Source organism: Canis lupus, chromosome 9 (genome assembly GCF_003254725.2).
Source record: "Canis lupus dingo isolate Sandy chromosome 9, ASM325472v2, whole genome shotgun sequence".
In the NCBI taxonomy this organism is placed as follows: Eukaryota; Metazoa; Chordata; class Mammalia; order Carnivora; family Canidae; genus Canis; species Canis lupus.
In genome coordinates, this window is record NC_064251.1 from 19,841,584 (window position 1) to 19,864,363 (window position 22,780).

General features: G+C 43.4%; 1 protein-coding gene across 1 annotated transcript in view; it reads right to left on the reverse strand.

Moving 5' to 3' along the window:
- The window catches only part of DBF4B (DBF4 zinc finger B), a 35,773-nt gene extending 13,604 nt beyond the window's left edge, over positions 1-22,169 (reverse strand). The window contains 7 exon segments of the mRNA XM_049113998.1: positions 342-429; positions 1,209-1,259; positions 1,862-2,047; positions 6,429-6,583; positions 19,373-19,438; positions 19,877-20,332; positions 22,150-22,169. Of these exon segments, the coding sequence (XP_048969955.1) occupies positions 342-429; positions 1,209-1,259; positions 1,862-2,047; positions 6,429-6,583; positions 19,373-19,438; positions 19,877-19,898 (568 nt within the window). The 5' untranslated portion in view covers positions 19,899-20,332; positions 22,150-22,169.
- Between the last annotated feature and the right edge of the window lie 611 nt (positions 22,170-22,780).

Here is a 22,780-nt window from a genome sequence, read left to right on the forward strand (position 1 = left end):
ATGGGCAAGAAAGACTGCAGTGGGATTAATTGAGCTAATTCCCAACACAGAGTAAAACCTGATCAGTGGTTGTGGGCAGTAGGAGGATTTCTGTGTTTGTGAAACAGGTTCATGACAGCAGCTGGAGGAGAGCTACATGTAGCGCAGTTAAACAAAGGAGCATCTTCCAGTACCTTTGCCCTGCTATCACTACCGCTGGTCTCCACACCCGACCTTTGTGGGTCAACACAGTGAGCACATCTGCTTTCAGCTAGCTGACACTGGCTGACATCCCTCTAAGAGTGGATGTTGCCAGCCAGTCCCCACCTCCCCTCCACAGAAGCCCCAGGTAGAAACGGTACCGTCCACATGCAGGATCCTCACTCCCCAGGAGCGGGCATTGGTCAGGAGACTACTGCTGCTCCCGCCACCTCCTCCACTGCTGCTCTCCTGGAAGGATGATGCAGTCAGGCAGGAGCAAGAGACTCCCCGGGGCCTGAATGGCTCCGGGTCACCCCCTGAAGAGATGTTGTGGGAGGGTCTACTTCAAGTCACTGGAGGACCCTGTTCTCCACATGGACTGGCCACTGCCAGACGGGCAGACTGCTGCCCAGCCACTTGTGATCAGGAAGCAGCACAGGCTTCTCAGGGAGCTGTCAGGAGGGCCTCTGCGAGGAAAGCTCTCAGCACCCAGCAAGGACACAACAAACAGCAGCGACAGACATCATGATCAGGCAGGAAGGTGTGACTGCCTCAGGCTGCACCCGCCCCAAGTGCAGCGACACCACCTTCCCCTGTCATAGCCCGAGCACCCTTCTCGATGTCACTACCCACTTTTCTCATAAGATCACCTTAACTCCTCCTCCCACCACTTTACTTTAATGGCTCTGGATCTTGCAAAAGGGATAAATAGTTACTTGTAAAAGACATACAAAGTCTGGCTTATGTACAGCACAGACGTCCTCCAACATCCCTTCGAGGTGCTCTTGCTGGGCTCTGGAGATGGAAGGATTGGGGAGTCAAATCCAACTCTACCACTGCCACCCTGGGTGACTCTGGACAAATCACTTAACTTCTCTGAGGTCTACTTCCTCATTTGTAAGAAAATAAGGATGAGACATCTCACAAGTGGTACGTTTTATAGCAGTACTTGAGAAGACCCTCAGAAGAAAGGTTAAACCTCCCCTGTGCCGGAGCCGCCCACCTTCAGCCCCCTTCCCTCGACTCACCTGGTTTCTGATGGCCTTCTGCAGTAACTCCTTCCCTCTGCTCATAGGGACCTGGCAGGAGAGAAGAGCAATGAGGTGTGCACAAACAGATATTCCACACAGGTGCTCATGAGGTCTTAGGAGTCACGTCTCTTAGAAAGTTGGGAGCAGTGACAGCTGAGGAGCAGGGGAACGAGTGCCTAGAAAACCTTCTGGCATAAAGGTGAAACCACAAACAGTTCCAGGTCACCCACAGGTGGCTGCAGCTTAGACCCAGGTGGAGAAGGCGTTCTGAACTTACCCGAGGTCAAAGTGTCACCAATGTTCTAAGACCTCTCTTTAAGTATCTCCACCCCCACCCCCACCCCCGCAGATAAGCCTAGGCCAATTTCAACAAGCCCTCTCTGGTTTACAGAGGACCTTCCTATTGTTTTGGAACCTCTGACATGGAAGTTCCAGGAAAAGTGAAACGTACCACAGAAGGGAGAGCATGGGGATAATGAGCTGCTGAGGTTTTTAGATCCAGAGCTATGATAACATATTTTCAGTCTCTGAATTCAAATGAGATTAAATTAAACCAGATGAAACTAAAGCTGGAGACCACCCCAAGGGCCCACCGAGGCTTACTTCCTTTGTTCAGAGAACATACCTTTCTTACCCGATGAGGTTCTTACCGAGTCTGCAGGCTTCTGTGAAGGCCTGGTGTGGCCATCCTTTGGATGGACTATGGACGGCGTCTGCCCTCTGACCTCGCTGGGGCTGGGGCAGCCTCTGGGGCTTGTCCCATTGCTCTCTGCCTTTGCCTCCCTACGGCTGGACACGATGTAACTTACTTCTTTGCTCAGAAAACCCTCAATTACCTGAAACCAGATCACAGAGGTGGCTGAAAACCAAAAGGCAGATGTAGAATCATCGACTTTGAGAGGTTAGGGAAGGAAATCTTGGCTGCCAGAAGTTTCAGAATCAATGTCTTTAAATAGACCAAATGCAGTTCTGTACTGAGCCCCCAAGAAGACATCATCCTGAAACATAATAGGGTTTAGATAGATAGATAGATAGATAAAATACAGGTTTTGTCTCCAGAGCTACTTCTTTTGACCCAGCAGCAGAAGGCCATGGGCTTTGTTATTTGACCAGTCTGAGTCTACACAGAGTGAGAGCATACTGACAGGGCCTGACACAAGAATAGCTTAGTTAGGCCATGGCTTTCCTGCTAAGACACACTGGGGCATCTGGACCACACTACCCAAAGAGGCAAAAATATGAAACAAGAAAGGGTCTGGCTACTACTCAGCTGCACAAGTGCCTGCTTGTCCTACCTGTAAGCTCCTCACAGGCATTGAGAGGATCTGACACATCTTTGTATCCCAAGGGCCCAACACAGTGCCTGAGACACAAGGACACAACTCCCATTTGCGGGGAGTAGAAAAGATGGACATAAGCAGCAGTAAGGCACTGAATGCTTAATGACCCCCCTCTCCAGGGAAAAAGCCCTGCTTTGTAGTGTGTGCCGGTTTCTGGGGGGTGAACACTCTCACTGTGGTTGATTTCAAGCTACCAACATGATGTTACTGAATGTGGAACTGGAAAGAGATGCTAACAGTTGGCTCTACCTCCAGCACACCACTAAAAATAAGGCTGGATGATGGCCCTCTCTAAAGGGTGACTGGATAAGAAACTTGGCACTGAGGGATCCCTGGGTGGTGCAGCGGTTTGGTGCCTGCCTTTAGCCCAGGGCGCGATCCTGGAGACCCGGGATTGAATCCCACGTCGGGCTCCCGGTGCATGGGGCCTGCTTCTCCCTCTGCCTGTGTCTCTGCCTCTCTGTCTCTCTCTCTGACTATCATAAATAACTAAAAATTAAAAAAAAAAAAAAAAAAAAGAAACTTGGCACTGAACTTAAGAACCCCCCCCCAAAAAAAACTACACAATACCAACAAACGTTTAGGTTCCTCAAAAAAGTTAACGTGGTCTACCACAGGACCTGGCAATTCTGCTTCTATGCATGCACCCCAAGGGACTGGAAACAGGGGCTTGAACAGATACTTGTACAGCCATGTTCACTGCAGCATTATTTATAACAGCCAAAAAGCAGAAAAACCCAAGTGACCAAAAGATGAATGGTAAGCAAAATGTGATGTATATGTACAGTGAAATATTGTTCAGCCATGACATGAAGTTCTGACACAGGCTACAACATGGATGAGCCTGGAAAAGATCATACTAAGTGAAATAAGCCAGACACAACAGAAAAATATTCATGGTTCCACTGACATGAGGGCTCTAGAATAAGCAAATTTATTGAGATAGAAAGGAGATTTGAGTGACAGGGGTTGCAGAAAAGGAAAGTGGGAGTTCTTGCTCACTGGTTACAGAATGTCTGTTTGGGGATAAAAAGCTGTGGAAGCAGTGAAGGCTGCCCAGCCACATGAATGGAATTCATGCTGATAACTGTACACTTACAAATGATTAAAATGGCACAGTTTACGCTATATACATTTCGTCACAATTAAAAAGAATCCTTAGGGATCCCTGGGTGGCGCAGTGGTTTGGCGCCTGCCTTTGGCCCAGGGCGCGATCCTGGAGACCCGGGATCGAATCCCACGTCGGGCTCCCGGTGCATGGAGCCTGCTTCTCCCTCTGCCTGTGTCTCTGCCTCTCTCTCTCTCTCTCTGTGACTATCATAAATAAATAAAAATTAAAAAAAAAAAAAAAAAAAAAAAAAAAAAAAAAAAAAAGAATCCTTAAAGTTATGGCTTGAGGGGTGCCTGGGTGGCTCCGCTGGTTAAGCGTCTGCCTTTGGCTCAGGTCATGATTCCGGGGTCCTAGGATGGAGCTCCTGAGCTCCTTATCAGGACTCCCTGCTCAGCGTGAAGTCTGCTTCTTCCTTTCCCTCTGCCGCTCCCCTGCTTGCACCTGCTCTCTCCCTCCATCTCTCTCTCTGTCACTGTTTCACCTGCTCTCTCCCTCCCTCTGTCTCTCTCTCTGTTAAAAAAAAAAAAAAAAATCTTGGGGCAGCCCCGGTGGCGCAGCGGTTTGGAGCCGCCTGCAGCCTGGGGTGTGATCCTGGAGACCTGGGATCGAGTTCCACATGGGGCTCCCTGCATGGAGCCCGCTTCTCCCTCTCCCTCTGCCTGTGTCTCTGCCTCTCTCTCTGTGTCTATGAATAAAATAAATAAAATCTTTAAAAAAAATCTTTAAAAATTTTTAAATAAAGTTATGGCTTAAATGAGCATATCTACCTTCTGTAATATGGCAAAAACAAATGTTAGCAAGTAGGAGCAGGGCAAGGACTTTCCCGTATGAATGGAGTAATGGCTAATGGCTGCACATCCCTTCCACTCCAGTACACCTACCCCTTTGCAACATGACTGCTGCTCCTCCCATCAAGAGGCAGAGCCCATTTTTCCATTGCCTTGAATCCGACTCCTTTTGAATAATGCAATGTAGTGAAAGATGTTCTAGAGCCTATGCCTTAAGAGGCCTTGTAGCTTCTCTCTTCAACTTCTCTGAAAGCTACCATGACACTGCTGTATAAAGAGGTTGGCTCAGCTTACTATACATACATATGATATTATACATTCCTACAACATATGTGAGAAGCTTCTCAAATGACACATGAGAAGCCATATAGAGGCAACCAGCACCAACTGCCAGATGTGTAAGTGAGGCCAACTTTGGTTCTTCCAGCCAAGCTGACCCTCCACCCAAATGTAGCTGCAGGAGTGAGCCCTGATGACACCAGCATGAGAAAAAAGACCTTTTTTAAAGAGTTAATTAATTTTTTTTTTAAGAGAGAAAACTTGCATGCAAGCAGGTAGGGGTGGGGGAGAGGGAGAGGGAGATAAAGAATCTTAAGCAGGCTTCACGCCCAGTGTGGAGTATATCACAGGGCTCTATCTCACGACCTGAGCTGAAATCAAGAGCTAGACACTCAGCACACCTGGGTGGCTCAGTTGTTAAGTGTCCAACTTTTTTTTTTTTTAAGATTTTATTCATTTATTCATGAAAGACAGAGAGAGCGAGAAAGAGAGAGAGGGGGCGCATGCGAGTGTGAGAGAGGCAGAGACACAGGCAGAGGGAGCAAGCTCCATGCAAGGAGCCTGATGCAGGACTCAATCCCAGGACTCCGGGATCATGCCCTGAGCCAAAGGCAGACACTCAACCGCTGAGCCACCCAGGCATCCCTACCCAAAGTTTTTCACCCGTTATTTTAAAAATCTAAAATAACGAAATAATCTCAGTGTCCATAAGGTAACAATTAAATAAATTAATAATCCACTCAAAGATATTAAATTCTCGCTATAAATAATGTATATGAGAGACAATAATGATAGGAAAGTGCTAATGTGTTAGGGATATGGGCAAAAAGTTGATAATCAAAAACGTATTCATGATCATAGCTACACAGAAAATGAACAACAAAAAAGCAATGGGGCACCTGGGTGGCTCAGTTGGTTAAACATGTGACTCTTGATTTTAGCTCAGGTCATGATCTCAGGGCTGTAAGATGGAACCCGCTGTGTGGCTCTGAACTGGGTGTGGAGCCTGCTTAAGATTCTCTCTCCCTTGTCCTCTGTCCCTCCCTACTCTAAGTAAAATAAAATAAAATTTTATAAAGGGGAAAAAAAATACATAAATAGATGAATGCTTACCCAGGTTGGGGGTGTTTATGAGAAATGGGGAGTGACTGAGAATGGGTATGGGCTTCTTTTGGGGTGATGAAAATGTTCTACAATTGACTGTTGTACATGTCATTTTTATTTTATTTTTTTTTAAAGATTTTATTTATTTATTCATGAGAGACACACACACAGAGAGAGGGAGAGGCAGAGACACAGGCAGAGGAAGAAGCAGGTTCCCCACAAGGAGCCCAATGCAGGACTTGATCCCGGGATCATGCCCTGAACTGAAGGCAGACGCCCAACTGCTGAGCCACCCAGGCATCCCTGAATTACATCTCAATAAAGCTGTGAAACAAAGAGGGAGAGAGAAGAGTCCAGAAGAAAATACATCAAAATGATGGTTTTCACTTGGAACAGTTCTATGTTCTGCAAAATTTCTCAGATACTTTTCTAACTGGGAAAAAAATTTTAACTTTATTAAAAAAAAAGGCTTATACTTAAAATTGCTTTGATTGTACCACTAAAAATACATGGAAGTCACAGAGAGAATCTCTCTCCAGCTCCTGCCCTACAACCCCCATAGGCACATATCGCAGGTCAGAAGTAGATTACGTACCCCACCTAGCTGCTGGATGGCCCCCGTCAAAAACTGGAGACTTTTGCCAGCAGGCAGATCCAGATAAAAGGACTTTCCAGAGAAGGGTTGCCTCCCAGCATCTGTTGAGGTCTTCCGGCATTTTTTCAGAGAAGCGGAAACTCCCAGCTGAGTCCCTAGGAAAGAAAAACAAAAGGTGCAAAGTGAGAAGCAGGGGCTAAGGGAGTCCCTGCAAGCCAAGCAATGCTCACCAACAGCCTCCGGGTGGTGTGCCCTGGCTAGGCCCCAGCACAGAAAGATGAATCTGAGACTAGCGTTCTTGCCCTCATGAAGCTTAGTTGTGGAGAACCCAGAACTCTGGTCCATGGATGGCAGGAATGTAAAATGTTGCAGCCACTTGAGAAAACAAGTTTGGCAGTTTCTCAAAATGCTAACCATTAAGTTAACACAGGACTCTGCAATTCCACTCCTAGGCATATGCCCAGGAGAAATGAAAGTGTATGTCCCGATAAAAACTTGTACAAGAATGTTCATGGCAGTGTGACTCATTTAACCCATATGAAATAATTCCCATGTAAATAAAATGGTAAGCAGAACACAACACATGCAGTCAATGTACTATTACTGGGCAGTAAGAAAGACTGGCCACTGACACAGGCCTGCCACAACCACGATGAGCCTCAAACACATGCAAAATTAGAAAAGCCGGATACAAAGGACCACATACTACATGACTCCATTTATGTGAAATGCCTAGAAAAGGAAAACAGAGTGAGACAGAAATTACATCCATGGTTGCTTAAAGGCTGAGGGTGGGAATAAGGAGTGACTAAAAATGGGCATGAGGTTCTTTATGGGGTGATGAAAATCCTAAAATTAGACTGCTATGTGTGTTGCACAACTCTGAATTAACTACAAACCACTGAAAGCAAACACTTATAATAAATGAATTTTATAGGTAAATTTTAAAATATATTTTATTTATTGATTCATGAGAGATGAGGCAGAGACGTAGGCAAAGGGAGAAGGAGGTTCCCAGCAGGGAGCCCAATGCAGGGCTCAATCCTAGGACCCTATCCCATCATGACCTGAGCTGAAGGAAGCTCAGGAAGGAAGCTGAAGGAAGACATTGAACCACTGAGCCACCCAGGCACATATTATATTTCAGTAAAGCTAACTCCCTCCAAACACTCAATGAATATAATCTAGAGAATTGTGCGTTTCATTGCATATAAATTTGACATTAAAAGGAAAACACTATAAACAAATATGGAATTCTAGCATGAAATGCATGCTAAACTATTTAAAAGGAAGGGTACTAATGTCTATAAATAACCTGAAATAAAAAATATAAGATGGAAATCCATTATGATAAAATAAGTATATTAAAATGTCAATGATAAAATCTAAATGGTGTATCTATGTGCTTGTGCTTACTATAGAATTGTTCTGACTTTGTTGCAGGGCTGAAAACTTTCATTGTAAAATGTTAAAACTTGAAGAGATAAAAAAGATTCAAGACAATGTGACAAACACTGACTACAGGCAAAGAAGTTCTATTATACAGATAATAGGAGTTCCTGAAGACAAAAAATAAAACAAAAAATCCCCATACAAAATACCATACAACCTAGCAAAATACTAAAAACTTCCCTGAAATTAAAAAAAATGTACTTGAAACTAACAAGTTTAAAGTGTCTGTTATGCTTGGAAAAATGGACCTAGAACAGCCAACACCACGATTTAGTTAGTAAAACTGTTGGAGGGATCCCTGGGTGGCGCAGCGGTTTAGCGCCTGCCTTTGGCCCAGGGCGCGATCCTGGAGACCCGGGATCGAATCCCATGTCGGGCTCCCGGTGCATGGACCCTGCTTCTCCCTCTGCCTATGTCTCTGCCTCTCTCTCTCTCTCTCTCTCTCTGTGTGACTATCATAAATAAATAAAAATTAAAAAAATAAAAAAAAATAAAACTGTTGGATTTTATTTATTTTTTAAAATATTTTATTTATTTATTTGAGAGAGAGAGAGAGGGAGAGAGCATGAGCAGGAGGGAGAGGCAGACAGAAAGGGAGAAGCAGAATCCCTGCTGGACGTGATTCCAGGCCCCTGGGATCATGACCTGAGCTGAAGACAGACACTTCACTGACTGAGTCACTCAGGAGCCCCAAACTGCTGGATTTAATTTTAATTTTATTTTATTTATTTAAAGATTTTATTTATTTATTTATCCATGAAAGACAGAGAGAGAGAGAGGCAGAGACATAAATAAGCAGAGGGAGAAGCAGGCTCCATGCAGGAAGCCCGATGTGGGACTCCATCCCGGGTCTCCAGGATCATGCCCTGAGCCAAAGGCAGATGTTTAATCGCTGAGCCACCCAGGCATCCATTATTTATTTATTTATTTTTAAAGATTTTATTTATTTATTCACGAGTGACACAGAGAGAGAGAGGCAGAGACATAGGCAGAGGGAGAAGCAGACTCCATGCAGGGAGCCCAACGAGAGACTAGATCCCAGGACTCAGGGATTACGTCCTGAGTCAAAGGTAAATGCTCCACCGCTGAGCCACCCAGGTGTCCCTTAAACTGCTGGATTTTATATTTATTTATTTATTTATTTATTTATTAATTTATTTATTTATTTATTTATTTATTTATTTATTTATTTATTTATTTATTTATTTATTTATTTATGATAGTCACACAGAGTGAGAGAGAGAGGCAGAGACACAGGTAGAGGGAGAAACAGGCTCCATGCACCGGGAGCCCGACGTGGGATTCGATCCCAGGTCTCCAGGATTGCGCCCTGGGCCAAAGGCAGGCGCTAAACCACTGAGCCACCCAGGGATCCCCAAACTGCTGGATTTTAAATAAGGGGTTTGGATCAAATTTTTAAAAAGATTTATTTATTTATTTATTTATTTATTTATTTATTTATTTGAGAGATAACAGAGAGCGTGGGTGCGTGCCTATGCTGGTGGGGGAGAAACCAAGAGGGTGCGAGGGACAAGCAGAGTTTATGCTGAGCATGGAGCCTACATGAGGCTCGATCCCCTGAGATCGTGACCTGAGCTAAAATCAAGAGCCATTTAACCAACTGAGCCACTCAGGGTGTACGCTTCTGCATCTGCATCCCAGAAGCATATTTCGAGGAGAGTGGCTGCCTCCAGGAGACATGGCCCTGAGCATGGGAGAAGACAAGTACTATAAAAGATGTTTCCTTGGGACACCTGGGTGGCTCAGCAGTTGGGTGTCTGCCTTTGGTTCAAGGCATGATCCCAGTTCTGGGATCGAGTCTCACATCAGGCTCCTTGCAAGCAGCCTGCTTCTCCCTCTGCCTCTCTCTGTGTCTCTCATGAATAAATAAAATCTTAAAAAAAAAGAAAAAAGATGTTTCCTCTGGTGTAGGTTTTCTGTCCATCTTAAGTAATGGACCAGACAGAGAAAAGAATTTTACAGTATAATAAAACACCTCAAAAGGAGAATACTAGAAATATAAAACAGGATCAGCAAGTAAAGAATCGGAGATAAATGATATGAAAAATACAATACCTAAAAAAAAAAAACCCTCACATAATAAAAAGATAAATAATCCAACTAAAAATGAGCAACGAGGGGTGCCTGGTTAGTTCAGTTGGCGGGACAGTATGGCTCTTGATCTCAAGGTCATGAGTTCAAGTCCATGTTGGGTGTGTGCCTACTTAAAAAAAGAAATACATTAATTAAAAAAAAAAAAAAGTGGGGGGGCACTGGGTGGTGAAGTTATTAGTTAAGTGTCCTTCTCTTGATTATGGCTAAGATCATGATCTTGGGGTTAAAAGAAGAAGCCCCGCAAAAGACTCTGCTAGGCATGGGGCCTGCTTAAGATTCTCTTTCCCTCCACCTCACTGTGACTCCCACCCCCACGCACTCTTTCTCTCAAAAAAAAAAAAAAAAAGGCAATGAATAGATATAATTTCTTTAAAGATATACAAATAGCCAATAAACATGTAAAAAGATGCACAAGACCAGTAGCCATAAGGAAAATGCAAATCAAAACCACAAAGAGATACTACTTCCACTAGGATGGCTATAATAAAAAAGAATAAGTGTTGGCAAGGACGTAGAGAAATCAGAATCCTCATATCTGGCCAGAAGGAATATAAAATGGTGCAGCCACACCAGAAAACAGTCTGCCAGTTCCTCAAAAGGTTAAACAAAGGGACACCTAGGTGGCTCAGTGGTTGAGCACTTGCCTTTGGCTCAGGGCATGATCCTGGGGTCCCGGGATCGAGTTCCACATGGGCTCTCTGCATAGAGCCTGCTTCTCCCTCTGCCTATATATATCTCCGCCTCTCTCTGGGTCTTTCATGCATAAATAAACATATAAACTTTTTTTTTTTTAAAGGTTAAACACAGAGTTACCATATAACCTAGCAATTATACTCCTAGATATACACTCAAGAAATGAAAACCCATGTCCACGTGACAGCTTATAAACAAACATTCAAGCAGTATCATATGCATATGATGGAGTATTATTATTCAACAAAAAAATGACATACTGATCTATGACATGAATGAACTGTGAAAACATGATGCTAAGTGAAAGAAACCAGTCACAGAAGAGTACATATGGCATGGTTCCAATTATAGGTAACATTCAGAACAAGCCAATCTATAGAAAGAAAGTAGATTAGTGGCTACCTAGAGCCCAGGGCTTAGGGGAAAACTGGGAATAACCATCTCTAGGTAGGGGGTTCTTTCTTGGAAGTGATATAAGTTCTAAGATTGATTGTGGTTGTACAACTCTGTGAATATATGAAAAACCATCAAATTTATACGGATGAATTATATGGAATGTGAATTACATCTCAATAAAAAAACTACTGTTAAAAATGTTTAGACTCTTTGGGGGGGGGGAAATGTTTAGACCTCAGTATTTGTTTAGTCGCATTTGTGACTCCCCATAAGATACTTATTAAATATAAAGGTAAAATAGTAACTTTACAGTGGAGAAAACAGCCAGACACCACTGTAATCAAATGATCAAAGTTAATGGGACACAGTGATGAGCCCTGTCATATTCATGTTCCTTCTGACACCATGTAGTACAAAGGGCACAACATCACTTCTGTGTCAAAAATGCACAACCTCGGGGTGCCTGGGTGGCTCAGTGGCTGAGCATCCGTCTTTGGCTCAGGGCGTGATTCGTGATTCCGGGGTCCTGGGATCGAGTCTTATATCGGGCTTCCCGCAGGGAGCCTGCTTCTCCCTCTGCCTGTGTCTCTGCCTCTCTGTGTCTCTCAGGAATAAACAAATAATATATTTTATTATATATTATTATATAATAATATTATATATAATAATAATAATAATATATATATATATATAAAAGCACAAATATGGAAGTGCCTGGGTGGCTCAGGTGGTTGAACGTCTGACTCTTGGGCTCAGATAAATAAAGAAAAAAAAATTTTTAAGAGTTTATTTATTCATGAGAGACACACAGAAAGAGAGAGAGGCAGAGACACAAGGCAGAGGGAGAAGCAGGCTCCATGCAGGGAGCCTGATGTGGGACTTGATCCTGGGGCTCCAGGATCAGGCCCTGGGCTGAAGGTGGCACTAAACTGCTGAGACACCAGGGCTGCCCTGGAATGGATCTTAAACCAGAAAAAGGATGCCGGGAAACAACTAGTAGAATTTAAGTAACATTTGTAGGTTAGAGAATATTTTATCAATATTAATTTCCTGAGTTTTATAATTGTACTATGGTTACTTGAGATGTTAATATTTGGGAGAAGCTGGGTAAAAAGTATACAAGAACCCCTTGACTGTTTCTGAAATGTCTGTGTAAGTCTCAAAGGATTATTACTACTATTACTTTTTTAAAAATTTTTATTTATTTATTTGAGAGAGAGAGCATAGGTGGCAGGCAGAGGAGAGAATCTCAATTGGGCTCCCTGTTAAACGTGGAGCCCAACATGGGGCTCAATCCCATGAGCCTGAGCCCATGACCTGAGTCAAAACCAAGAGTCTGACACCAACCTGCTGAGCTATCCAGATGTCCCAGTCTGAAATTATTTTAAAGTGAAGAATGAAAAAGAAAAAACCCAAATCTTCAACAAGTGAGTTAAATCTTATAACACAGTATGAGTTGGTGGTTCAGGTGGAGGAACCTAGCTAGGTACCTAGAACCATCTCCCATCCCAGCAGAAGACTCCAGCAGCAGCTGGTGGAGATTTTGAGATTTTGCCCCCCTGCCCAGGAAACCTGACAATATCTGGAAACATTTTTGGTGGTCAGAACTGGGAGGAGGAGTGCTCCTAGCCAGTTGGTGAAGCCAGGAATGCAGCTTAACATCTCACGAAACATAGGACAATCCATTATAACAGAATTATCTTGTCCTAAATGTCAATAGCGCTGAGTATGAAAGTTGCCCAGATGAGAGAAAATGGAGCACAGGTGAGAGCAGGGATAAAGCCCCAGTGAAAACACAGAAGGTTAAGAGGATATCTACATGCTGCACCATGAAACCTGTAAACCTCTTCCCCTATGGAGCTCCCAGAATGCTGATGACCATACTTACAACCCCCAGTGTGATAATAGTAGAGGTGTAGGCCTTGCAAGATAGTTAGGTTAGGCGGAATTGTGAGGTCGAGCCCCCCTAATGGGGCTAATGTTCTTATAAGAGGAAGAGAGACCAGAGCTTTCTCTCTCTCCAACCATGCGTGCATGGAAGAAGTTGTATGAACACACAGTGAGATGGTAGTCACACGTGAGGCAGGGAAGGAGCCCTTACCAAGAACTGAATCTACTTGCACTGTGATCATGGACTACCAGCCTTCGGTAGTATAAGGAATAAATGTCTTTTGTTTAAGCCGCTCAGTCTACAGTGTTTTGTCATAGCATCCTGAGCTGTAAGACACTTCCGCAAAATGCCAGGTTCCAGCCTGATTACCTACAATCAAGTCTACCACTGACAACCCCCTCCAATTGGCATTTTATTGCCTCACTTTAATTTTTTTTTTAATTTTTTATTTATTTATGATAGTCACACACACAGAGAGAGGCAGAGACATAGACAGAGGGAGAAGCAGGCTCCATGCACCGGGAGCCTGACGTGGGATTCGATCCCGGATCTCCAGGATCGCGCCCTGGGCCAAAGGCAGGCGCCAAACCGCTGCGCCACCCAGGCATCCCCTATTGCCTCACTTTTAAATAAAAATGGATAACCAAAGATTGTCAGATTTTTTTTTTAAGATTTTATTTATTTATTCATGAGGGACACACAGAAAGAGAGAGAGTCAGAGACACAGGCAGAGGGAGAAGCAGGCTCCATGCTGGAAGCCTGATGTGGGACTCGATCCCAGAACTCCGGGATCACGCCCTGAACCAAAGGCAGATGCTCAACCGCTGAGCCACCCAGGCGTCCCCAGATTGTCAGATATTTAAAGAAAGCTTCTAAAAAAGAAGAAAAGAAAGCTTTTAACAAGAAATCTGACCACCAAACAAAGAGAAAAAAGAACATAAAGGAAACAGACAATACAGTAAAGCTGAAGGAAACCAAAAAAATAATACCATGAATAGCTCAGAGAGGTAAAGGAATGCACTGCCTTCCATAAACAGGTAAGCAACTATAAAAAAAAAAAAAAAGAAACCTACAGAGAAGAAAAACCTCTTAGGAAAAGAGAGAGCCAGGACATCTGAGTGGCTCAGTGGCTGAGCGTCTGCCTTCGGCTCAGGGTGTGATCCCGGAGTTCCAGGATCAAGTCCCATATCCAGCTTCCTGCGAGGAGCCTGCTTCTCCCTCTGCCTATGTCTCTGCCTTCTCTCTCTGTCTCTCATGAATAAAATAAAATCTTTAAGGAAAAAAAAAAAAAAAAGAAAGAAAGAAAGGAAATGAGAGATCCATTACAGAAATAAATATAATGATCAGGGGTTAAGTTGAAGAAATTTTCCAAAGAAAACAAAAGAAGATGGAAAGTGGGAGAGAAAGACAGTAAAATCAAACAATCAGTCCATGAGATCCAATATCTGAATATAAAGTTCCAGAAATATAAAAGAAAATGGAGGGGATGAATCTTACAGAAATAATGCTAACAATTTTCAGAACGAAAGAAAATGAGTTTCCAGACTGAAAGTCTCCAAGTGCCAGCTGCATGAATGAAAAAAGTCCCACATCAGGGCACTCTGTCAAGAAATTTTAGGGCATTAAGGAGAAAGAAGATGTTGGCTTCATTTCAGGCCATACTGGAGACCAAGTAATTTAAAAGCCTTCCTAATACAAAATATCTAAAAATACTAGCTAAAATATAAACACAAATCCCATCTAACTGCTAAATTCACAAAACAAATAAATAAGAGGACTTCTCAAATGCCCCAAATGATGAGAAAGCTGAAAACCACAGTGGTGAAAGCTAATGCTGACTGCCCTGGGGGAGTTTGTGGGCTTAAAAGAAAAGGGTTTGGGATTGATGAGCCAGATGGGCCCAGGAGATAAGGTCTTGTGCCTGCCTCAAGGAAGGAGTTAGAATTGAGAACTCCTGCATGAATTTAGGAGAAAAGGTAAATCTGAAAATAATCTATCCACCAAAACAGATAAAAGGGTAAGCCTGGGCTCCACATGACAAAAGACTTCTCTGAGATTTATAACCATAGGCCTCCCAAGAATTTGGAATTCAAATTCACATTACTTATGTGGTCTAAGAACCTACCACCAAACAGAGAAATTAATGTAAAAAGTAATCCCAGCTCATAATGCCTTTGGCATACATACTTCAAAGAATCAAATGCAAAGCAATTCTAGAGGGTACACAGCTTAGCTCAGGGTTCCCAAAATTTCCTCAGATAAAGCATCATCAAACATTAGCTCACCCTCCAACATTATAAAACACATGAAGGAAACAAGCCACTGTGGATGAGAATCAGCAGAAATAAGAGCAAAATTAGATCCCTAAGAGCTTCAAATAAAATGATCAGATATAGACTACAAAATAATTAAATTATTAAATGCTTTATGTCACTAATAAGTATTTAAAACACTGAGAGGGGACACTGGGTGGCTCAGTGGTTTGGCTCAGGTCGTGATCTCGGGGTCCTGGAATCAAGTCCCCCATGGAGAGCCTGCCTTTCCCTCTCTTCTCATGAATAAATTTTTAAAAAATTAAAAATAATTAAAAATAAATAAAAGAATTGGATGCTTAACTGACTGAGCTACCCATTTTTTAACAGAGAAAACCCAAGGCAATTTTCTTTTTCTTTTTTAAACATTTTATTTATTCATGAGAGGCACACAGAGAGAAGAGAGGCAGGGACATAGGCAGAGGGAGAACCAGGCTCCCTGAGGGGAACCTGATGTGGAACTTGATCCCAGGACCCCAGGATCACGACCTGAGCCAATGGCAGATGTTCAACCACTGAACCACCCAGGTGCCCACCCACCAAGGCATTTTTCAAACAAAGAAAACCCCTTCATCCCCAACCACTTCTTACTAAATGACTTCACAGAAGTATACTTTGGGATGAAGGAAGCTAGACCCAGAAGGGGTCTAAAAATTTGCCAAAAATATATATAAATCCAAACAATTGCTGACTGTATAAAACAACAATAATAGTGACTAATTTGGAAGTGAAAAAGATAGACAATAATCACATTGTTGCTAGATGAGGGCAGCTGTAGTTTACAGACAGACCAGTCTAGACCCTTATCATGTACAGGAGGAAGGTAGAAATATTTATAGCATCAGACTTTGCCACAGTACACTAGAAGCTGTAAGAAGTGGAATGTGGTTGAATCACTATACAGTACATTTGAAACTAATATAACACTCACTGGATATTAATTATACTGGAATTAAAAATTAAAACAAGATTTGTACACTTAAAAAAAAAAAAGTGTAACATGTCTTCAAAATTCTGGGGAAAAAGGATTTCTAACCTAGAACTCTTTAAATAGCTGGACTATCATTCAAATGTAAGGTAGAATAAAGAGTCGGGGTGCCTGGGTAGCTCAGTTGGTTAAGCACCTGCCTTTGGCTCAAGTCATGATCCCAGGGTTCTGGGATCAAGCTCCACATCAGGCTCCCTGCTTGGTGAGGAATCTATTTGTCCTTCTCCCTCTGCACCTACCCCACTTACTGCCTCATGCTCTTTCTCTCTCTCTCTCTCAAATACATAAATAAAATCTTAAAAAAGAAGAAGAAAAGAATTGTCCCACTTGCAGGTCTTGAAAAATATATTTTTCATGTATCCTTCCTCAGGAAGCTAAATTAGAAGATGTACTCTATCAAAATGAGGAAGTAAACGAAGAGAGAAGAAAATAGGAATTTGGAATATAGGGGATCCCACACAGGAAAGCAACAAAGGGAAATCCATAGAATGATGAAGGGGAAATTCTAGGAGGAAACCGGTGCAACAAGCTTAGGAATAGCTGGACCAGACTACAAGACTTAGACAAATGGTTTCAGAAAGTATGTCTACCAGACAAAGAAGAAAACATGGATTCTATGATGAACTTGAAAGTAGTGAAGGAAGATTTATAATTCTGGTAGAATCTGGACATGAGTTAGTGATTATACATAGAAAATGAAGTATATTTCCTAGTTTGCTACATGAGACATCTGTGAATAACCATAATCATGATAGTGCAACTAAATAAATGACCAATAAAAAATAACTACATGTAGGGGAGCCAAGGTGGCTCAGTGGATTAAGTATACGACTCTTGATCTCAGCTCAGGTCTTGATTTCAGGGCTGTGAGCTTGGGCCCATGTTGGGCTCTGCTTTGGGCATGGAGCCTACTCAAAAAACAACAAAACAAACACTACAAATACACTGGGAGGAGGAGAGAAGAGGACAGAAACGTGTGTGTTTGTATGTGCTGCATGTAAGTGGAGACACAGAAAAAAATATTTTCCATATTAAGAAGTAAACAGGGATCCCTGGGTGGCGCAGGGATCCCTGGGTGGCGCAGCGGTTTAGCGCCTGCCTCCAGGGCGCGATCCTGGAGACCGGGGATCGAGTCCCATATCGGGCTCCCGGTGCATGGAGCCTGCTTCTCCCTCTGCCTGTGTCTCTGCCTCTCTCTCTCTCTCTGTGTGACTATCATAAATAAATAAAAATTAAAAAAAATAAAAAAAAAGGAAGTAAACAGCACTCGATGGGATGAGCACTGGGTGTTATACTATATGTTGGCAAATCGAACTTCAATTAAAGAATAAGAAAGAAGAAAGAAAGAAAGAAAGAAAGAAAGAAAGAAAGAAAGAAAGAAAGAAAGAAAGAAAGAAAGAAAGAAAGAAAGAGAAAGAAAGAAATCAACAGATATAATTTAAGTTGAAAACAACAGAAGCGGTATGAGTATGCTATTTAGAAATAGGTAGGGGCAGCCCAGGTGGCTCAGAGGTTTAGCGCCGCCTTCAGCCCAGGGCGTGATCCTGGAGACCCTGGATTGAGTCACAAGTCCGCTCCCTGCATGGAGCCTGCTTCTCCCTCTGCCTGTGTCTCTGCCTCTCTCTCTCTCTCTGTGTCTCTCATGAATAAATAAATAGAATCTTTAAAAAAAGAAATAAGTAGGTAAATACTAGAAGAGTTGTAAATAATGGCACCCTAGGAGCAACGCCCACTTTTGGGAAGGAGGAGTGTGTATAAGAAAGAGACAGACAGGGGATCCCTGGGTGGCGCAGCGGTTTGGCGCCTGCCTTTGGACCTGCCTTTGGACCCGGGCGCGATCCTGGAGACCCGGGATCTAATCCCACGTCGGGCTCCCGGTGCATGGAGCCTGCTTCTCCCTCTGCCTATGTCTCTGCCTCTCTCTCTCTGTGTGACTATCATAAATAAATAAAAATTAAAAAAAAAAAAAGAGACAGACCTGACCTTTTAAAATTATGTAACTATAAAATTGTAATTAACTTATTTAAAAAACCCTCTAAAATTCACACATAGTCATACCACAGTGAATTTTAAAAACAAATACAAAGGACGCTTGGGTAGCTCAGTGGTTGAGCATTTGCTTTTGGCTCAGGTCAGGATCTCAGGGTCCTGGGATGGAGTCCAACATCAGGCTCCCACAGGAGAGAGCCTGGATAACTTTTCTCTGAGAATGTTTTCAAAAGGAGGCTTTATGTGATAAACTTTCTGAGGCTTGTATACCTGAGAATATCTTGATTTCACCGTAGTGTTAAAATTCTTTAGTCAAAGTTCTTTTCCCTCTACCTATGTCTCCGCCTCTCTCTGTGTGACTCTCATGAATAAATAAATAAAATGTGAGAAAATAAAAAGAATCATCTAAAATGTTCTCATGAGAAAAGCAGGTCACTTACAAAGGAACAAGAATCAGACCACACCAATTATCAACATCCTCTACTTTCTGCAGGAAGAAAATACTGTAATTTTTCAGCATGTTGAAGGAAAAGAACTTTGACTAAAGAATTTTAACACTACGGTGAAATCAAGATATTCTCAGGTATACAAGCCTCAGAAAGTTTATCACATAAAGCCTCCTTTTGAAAACACTCTCGGAGAAAAGTTCTCCAGCAAAGAAAGAGTACATTATTTAGTAAAGCATATTATCAGTTCAAAGGCAACAACCAAAGCCTGTATCTGGAATAATCCAGAACTAAAACTAGAAGATACTGAAAGTGGGAGGGGAGAGTATTGAGGGAAGTAAGCACGTGCAGAAATACTTATCTATTTCCGTGGGTGTTTAAGTTTACGGTAAAAATAACCATGAATATGGGCTTAATAAGATACTCTATACTGATTCCCCATCTGCTAATCTCCTTCGTAATTCAGGCTGAAAGCTCGTTCGACCTTTAATATGAATTCCTAAACGATTCATGACATCCCTCCATGTACACACACTCAAAATCACTAAGTAATTAGAAAACCTCAATAGGGCTAAACATTTCACGACCTTTTCATCCCAGGAGGCTCTGGTGCAAGAGTAGCAATTTCGACCTCGCATCCCTAGTTCTGACCTGTTACCTACCTAGGTCCGGAGCCCGGAGGCTACTGTCAGCCATAGAACTCTGCAGCTCAGAGAGTCTGCCGTCGCCTGAGAAAGGACAAAACAGCAGCAGAACCACCTTCATCATTAGCCTTCGACCTTCCACCATCCCTTGCCCCTGCCTCGCAATTCCCGCACAATCCCCAGCGCGGCTCCCCGGTACTGCAAGACTCAACTCCATCTCGATCCATATCCCATCTCACCTCCCGCGCCTGCTTCAAGGCTCCTGTCCCACCGCCTCCTCCAGGACTCTGCGCCCTCAACGCCCATGCCCTCTTCTTGGTCACCCTTTGTACATTCTAATTCCCAGGTTTTTGTCCCTCACAGTCCCTCTGCCCCCCTGAGACCTGCCTCCTCAACTCCTGGGAGCCCTTCCCGGCCCTTCTGCCCCCCTCAGCATCTGCACCTATCCGCTCCCCAATTCCTGGGCACCTTCCCCATCCCTTAACCTCTCCATACTCTCATAACCCCTTCCGCCTTTCTTACCCCATCTTCCCCTTCCCGGCATCCGTACCCTTTCCTTTCTCCCTCCTCAAACCCTCGGCTCCTTCTCGGCCTCCGTACTCCTTCCTCAAGGCCTCCGCGTTCTATTCGCGGGCTCCATGAGCTCTTTCCGATGTCCAAGCGTCGACGGCAACCCCACCAGCGCACTATCAGTCTCCAGGCGCCTTCCAACGCGGCTTCAGTTTAAATTTCCTGTCGCTCCGCCCCCTAAGCCAGCGTGATACCTGCGAAGGGCTGCCCTACGGTGGCCCTGCGAGGTCAATGTTAACGCAGCAAATCCTCCCTTCCATCCGCTTCCTTCTCAGCTCTGCTTTCTCCACCCGTCTCTTCATCTCTGGACTTTTCATTGGCTGGAGATACTCTGCACCTCACGGGAAGCTGGGGACCAGTGGTATACCAGGCCTTAGTGATTCTTCACACTGAGCTGGTTGGAAATTCCTGGGAGTCAGATAATAAATAACAAAACAAGCCTATCACTTATAGAGCGTTGACAATTTACAAAACACATCATTTCATCTTCTTCACATCTTTGTTTCCTTCCCTTTTCTCCACTTATTCACCCAACCAAAATATTTCTCAAAAGAGGTGTCTCCATTCTTCACTTCCCATCTTTTCCTCTACTCAGGTAATTAGCGTTGATCCTCACCTCTTCCCTAAAACAGTACTTGTCCAGGTCAGCTGTAACTTCCATGTTCCCAAATGCTACGGTCACTTTGCGATATGCATACAATATGATTTCTAGAACATTAAAACAGACCATTCTCTCCTTTAAAAAAAAATTCTTTTTATTTTTTAAGATTTTATTTTATTTATTCATGAGAGGCACAGAGAGAGAGGCAGAGACACAGGCAGAGGGAGCAGCAGGCTCCATGCAGGGAGCCTGATGTGGGACTAGATCCCAGGTCTCCAGGATCCCGCCCTGGGCTGAAGGCGGCGCTATACCGCTGAGCCACCCGGGCTGTCCTATTCTCTCCTTCTTGAGGCAATTTCTTCATTTTGCTTCCATTTCTACCAGTTTTCACCTTCCCTCACTGGCTCCTCAAATCTCCTTTGCTGGATCAAAAGCCATTGTTCCACCTATAAATGTTGCAGCATGCCAGGGCTTTAGCCCTTAGCCCTCTTCTCTTCCATATTAACACTTTCTCCCTAGGAGACCTCATTCAACTCCATGGGTTTACACTCAGCTTTATGCTAACGCCTGCAGAATTTCTATCTCTAGTTCTGACCTCTCCCTTAATCTCCAGACATATATTCAAGTGGCTACTGAACATTTCTGTTTGGATGTCTAACGGGCACCTCAGGCTTAATATGTTAAAAACAGAACATTTGTTTCACCCACACATCCCTCAAAAAAAAAAAAAAAAAACCTATTCTTCTCCATCTCAGTACGTGTTATACAATCCACCTAGTTGCTCAAGACAAAAACCTAGAGGTTATTTCAGTATTTTCCCTTATCCCCACCCTCACTCCGAAAAAGTTCTGCCAACTTCAAAGTATATCTTGAATCAGACCACTGTTACCATCTTAGTTCAAGCAACCATACCTTCTTGCCCAAAGCACTGTGTTACTTTCTAACACAACTTCTACTCTTTTTTTTTTTTATTAAGTAAACTCTACTAAAGGGGAACTTGAACTCATGACCCTGAGCTCAAGAGCTGCATGCTCTACTGACTGAGCCAGCCAGGTGGCCCAACACCACTTTTACTCTTGAGTAGCTTCCTTCATCTCCTCAGAGTAATCCATTCTCCATGCACAACTGGAATGATACTCCTTAAAAACCATGCAGAGATACATCCCTATCTCTATCTCTATCTCTCACATACATTTTGTATCCCTTCCCACAGGGCCCCTCCCTACACTAGATTACACATACCGGCCCTGATAAACTAAAGCTTGGCCATGTGACTTGCTTTGGCTGATGAAAAAAGAAAAAAATCGGTATGCCTGGATGGCTCAGCGGTTGAGTGTCTGCCTTCGGCTCAGGGCATGATCCCGGAGTCTCAGGATTGAGTCCCACATCATGAGTTCCCTGCATGGAGCCTGCTTCTCCCTCCTCTGCTTATGTCTCTGCCTCTCTCTCTCTGTCTCTCTTGTGAATAAATAATAAAATAAATAAAAATCTTTAAAAAAAAGAAAAAAATTGACATCACTTTCAAGCACAAGTTTTAAGAGACAGGATCATTTACCAAGTTCTTTTCCCCCATCACAATGACTGGCAATGTCCTAGCTAGAGGCTCATCTGTCAGCTTACATACCTTAGTGAAGATGACGTAGAGCAGAACCATGGGCAACCCCAAATGGATCTGTTGCACAAGCAAGAAATAAACTTCTGTTATTTTAAGCTACTGAAATTTGGGTATCATTTGTTACTACCTCATAATCTAGTCCAAGGTTCCCAAAGTGTAGCTCAGCCCTTTCAAAAAGTCCCATGAAGGGCAGCCCCGGTGGCGCAGCGGTTTGGTGCCACCTGCAGCCTGGGGTGTGATCCTGGAGACCCGGGATTGAGTCCCACATCGGGCTCCCTGCGTGGAGCCTGCTTCTCCCTCTGCCTGTGTCTCTGCCTCTCTCTGTGTGTGTCTCTCATGGATAAATAAATAAAATCTTAAAAAAAATCCCATGAAGTCCAAACTACTTACAATAGTTTACAATAACACAAAGACATTATTTTCTATTTTTTAAAAGATTTTATTTATTTGAGAGACGAGAGAGAGTGAGAGAGTGCTTGAGCAGGATGGGGGTGGGGCAGAGGGAGAGAGAGAAGCAGGCTCCTCACTGAGCAGGGGGCCTGACACAGGGCACCATCTCAGGACCCTGAAATCATGGTGTGAGCTGAAGGCAGACGCTTAACTGAGCCACTCAGGTGCCCTTATTTTCCAATTTTTGTTC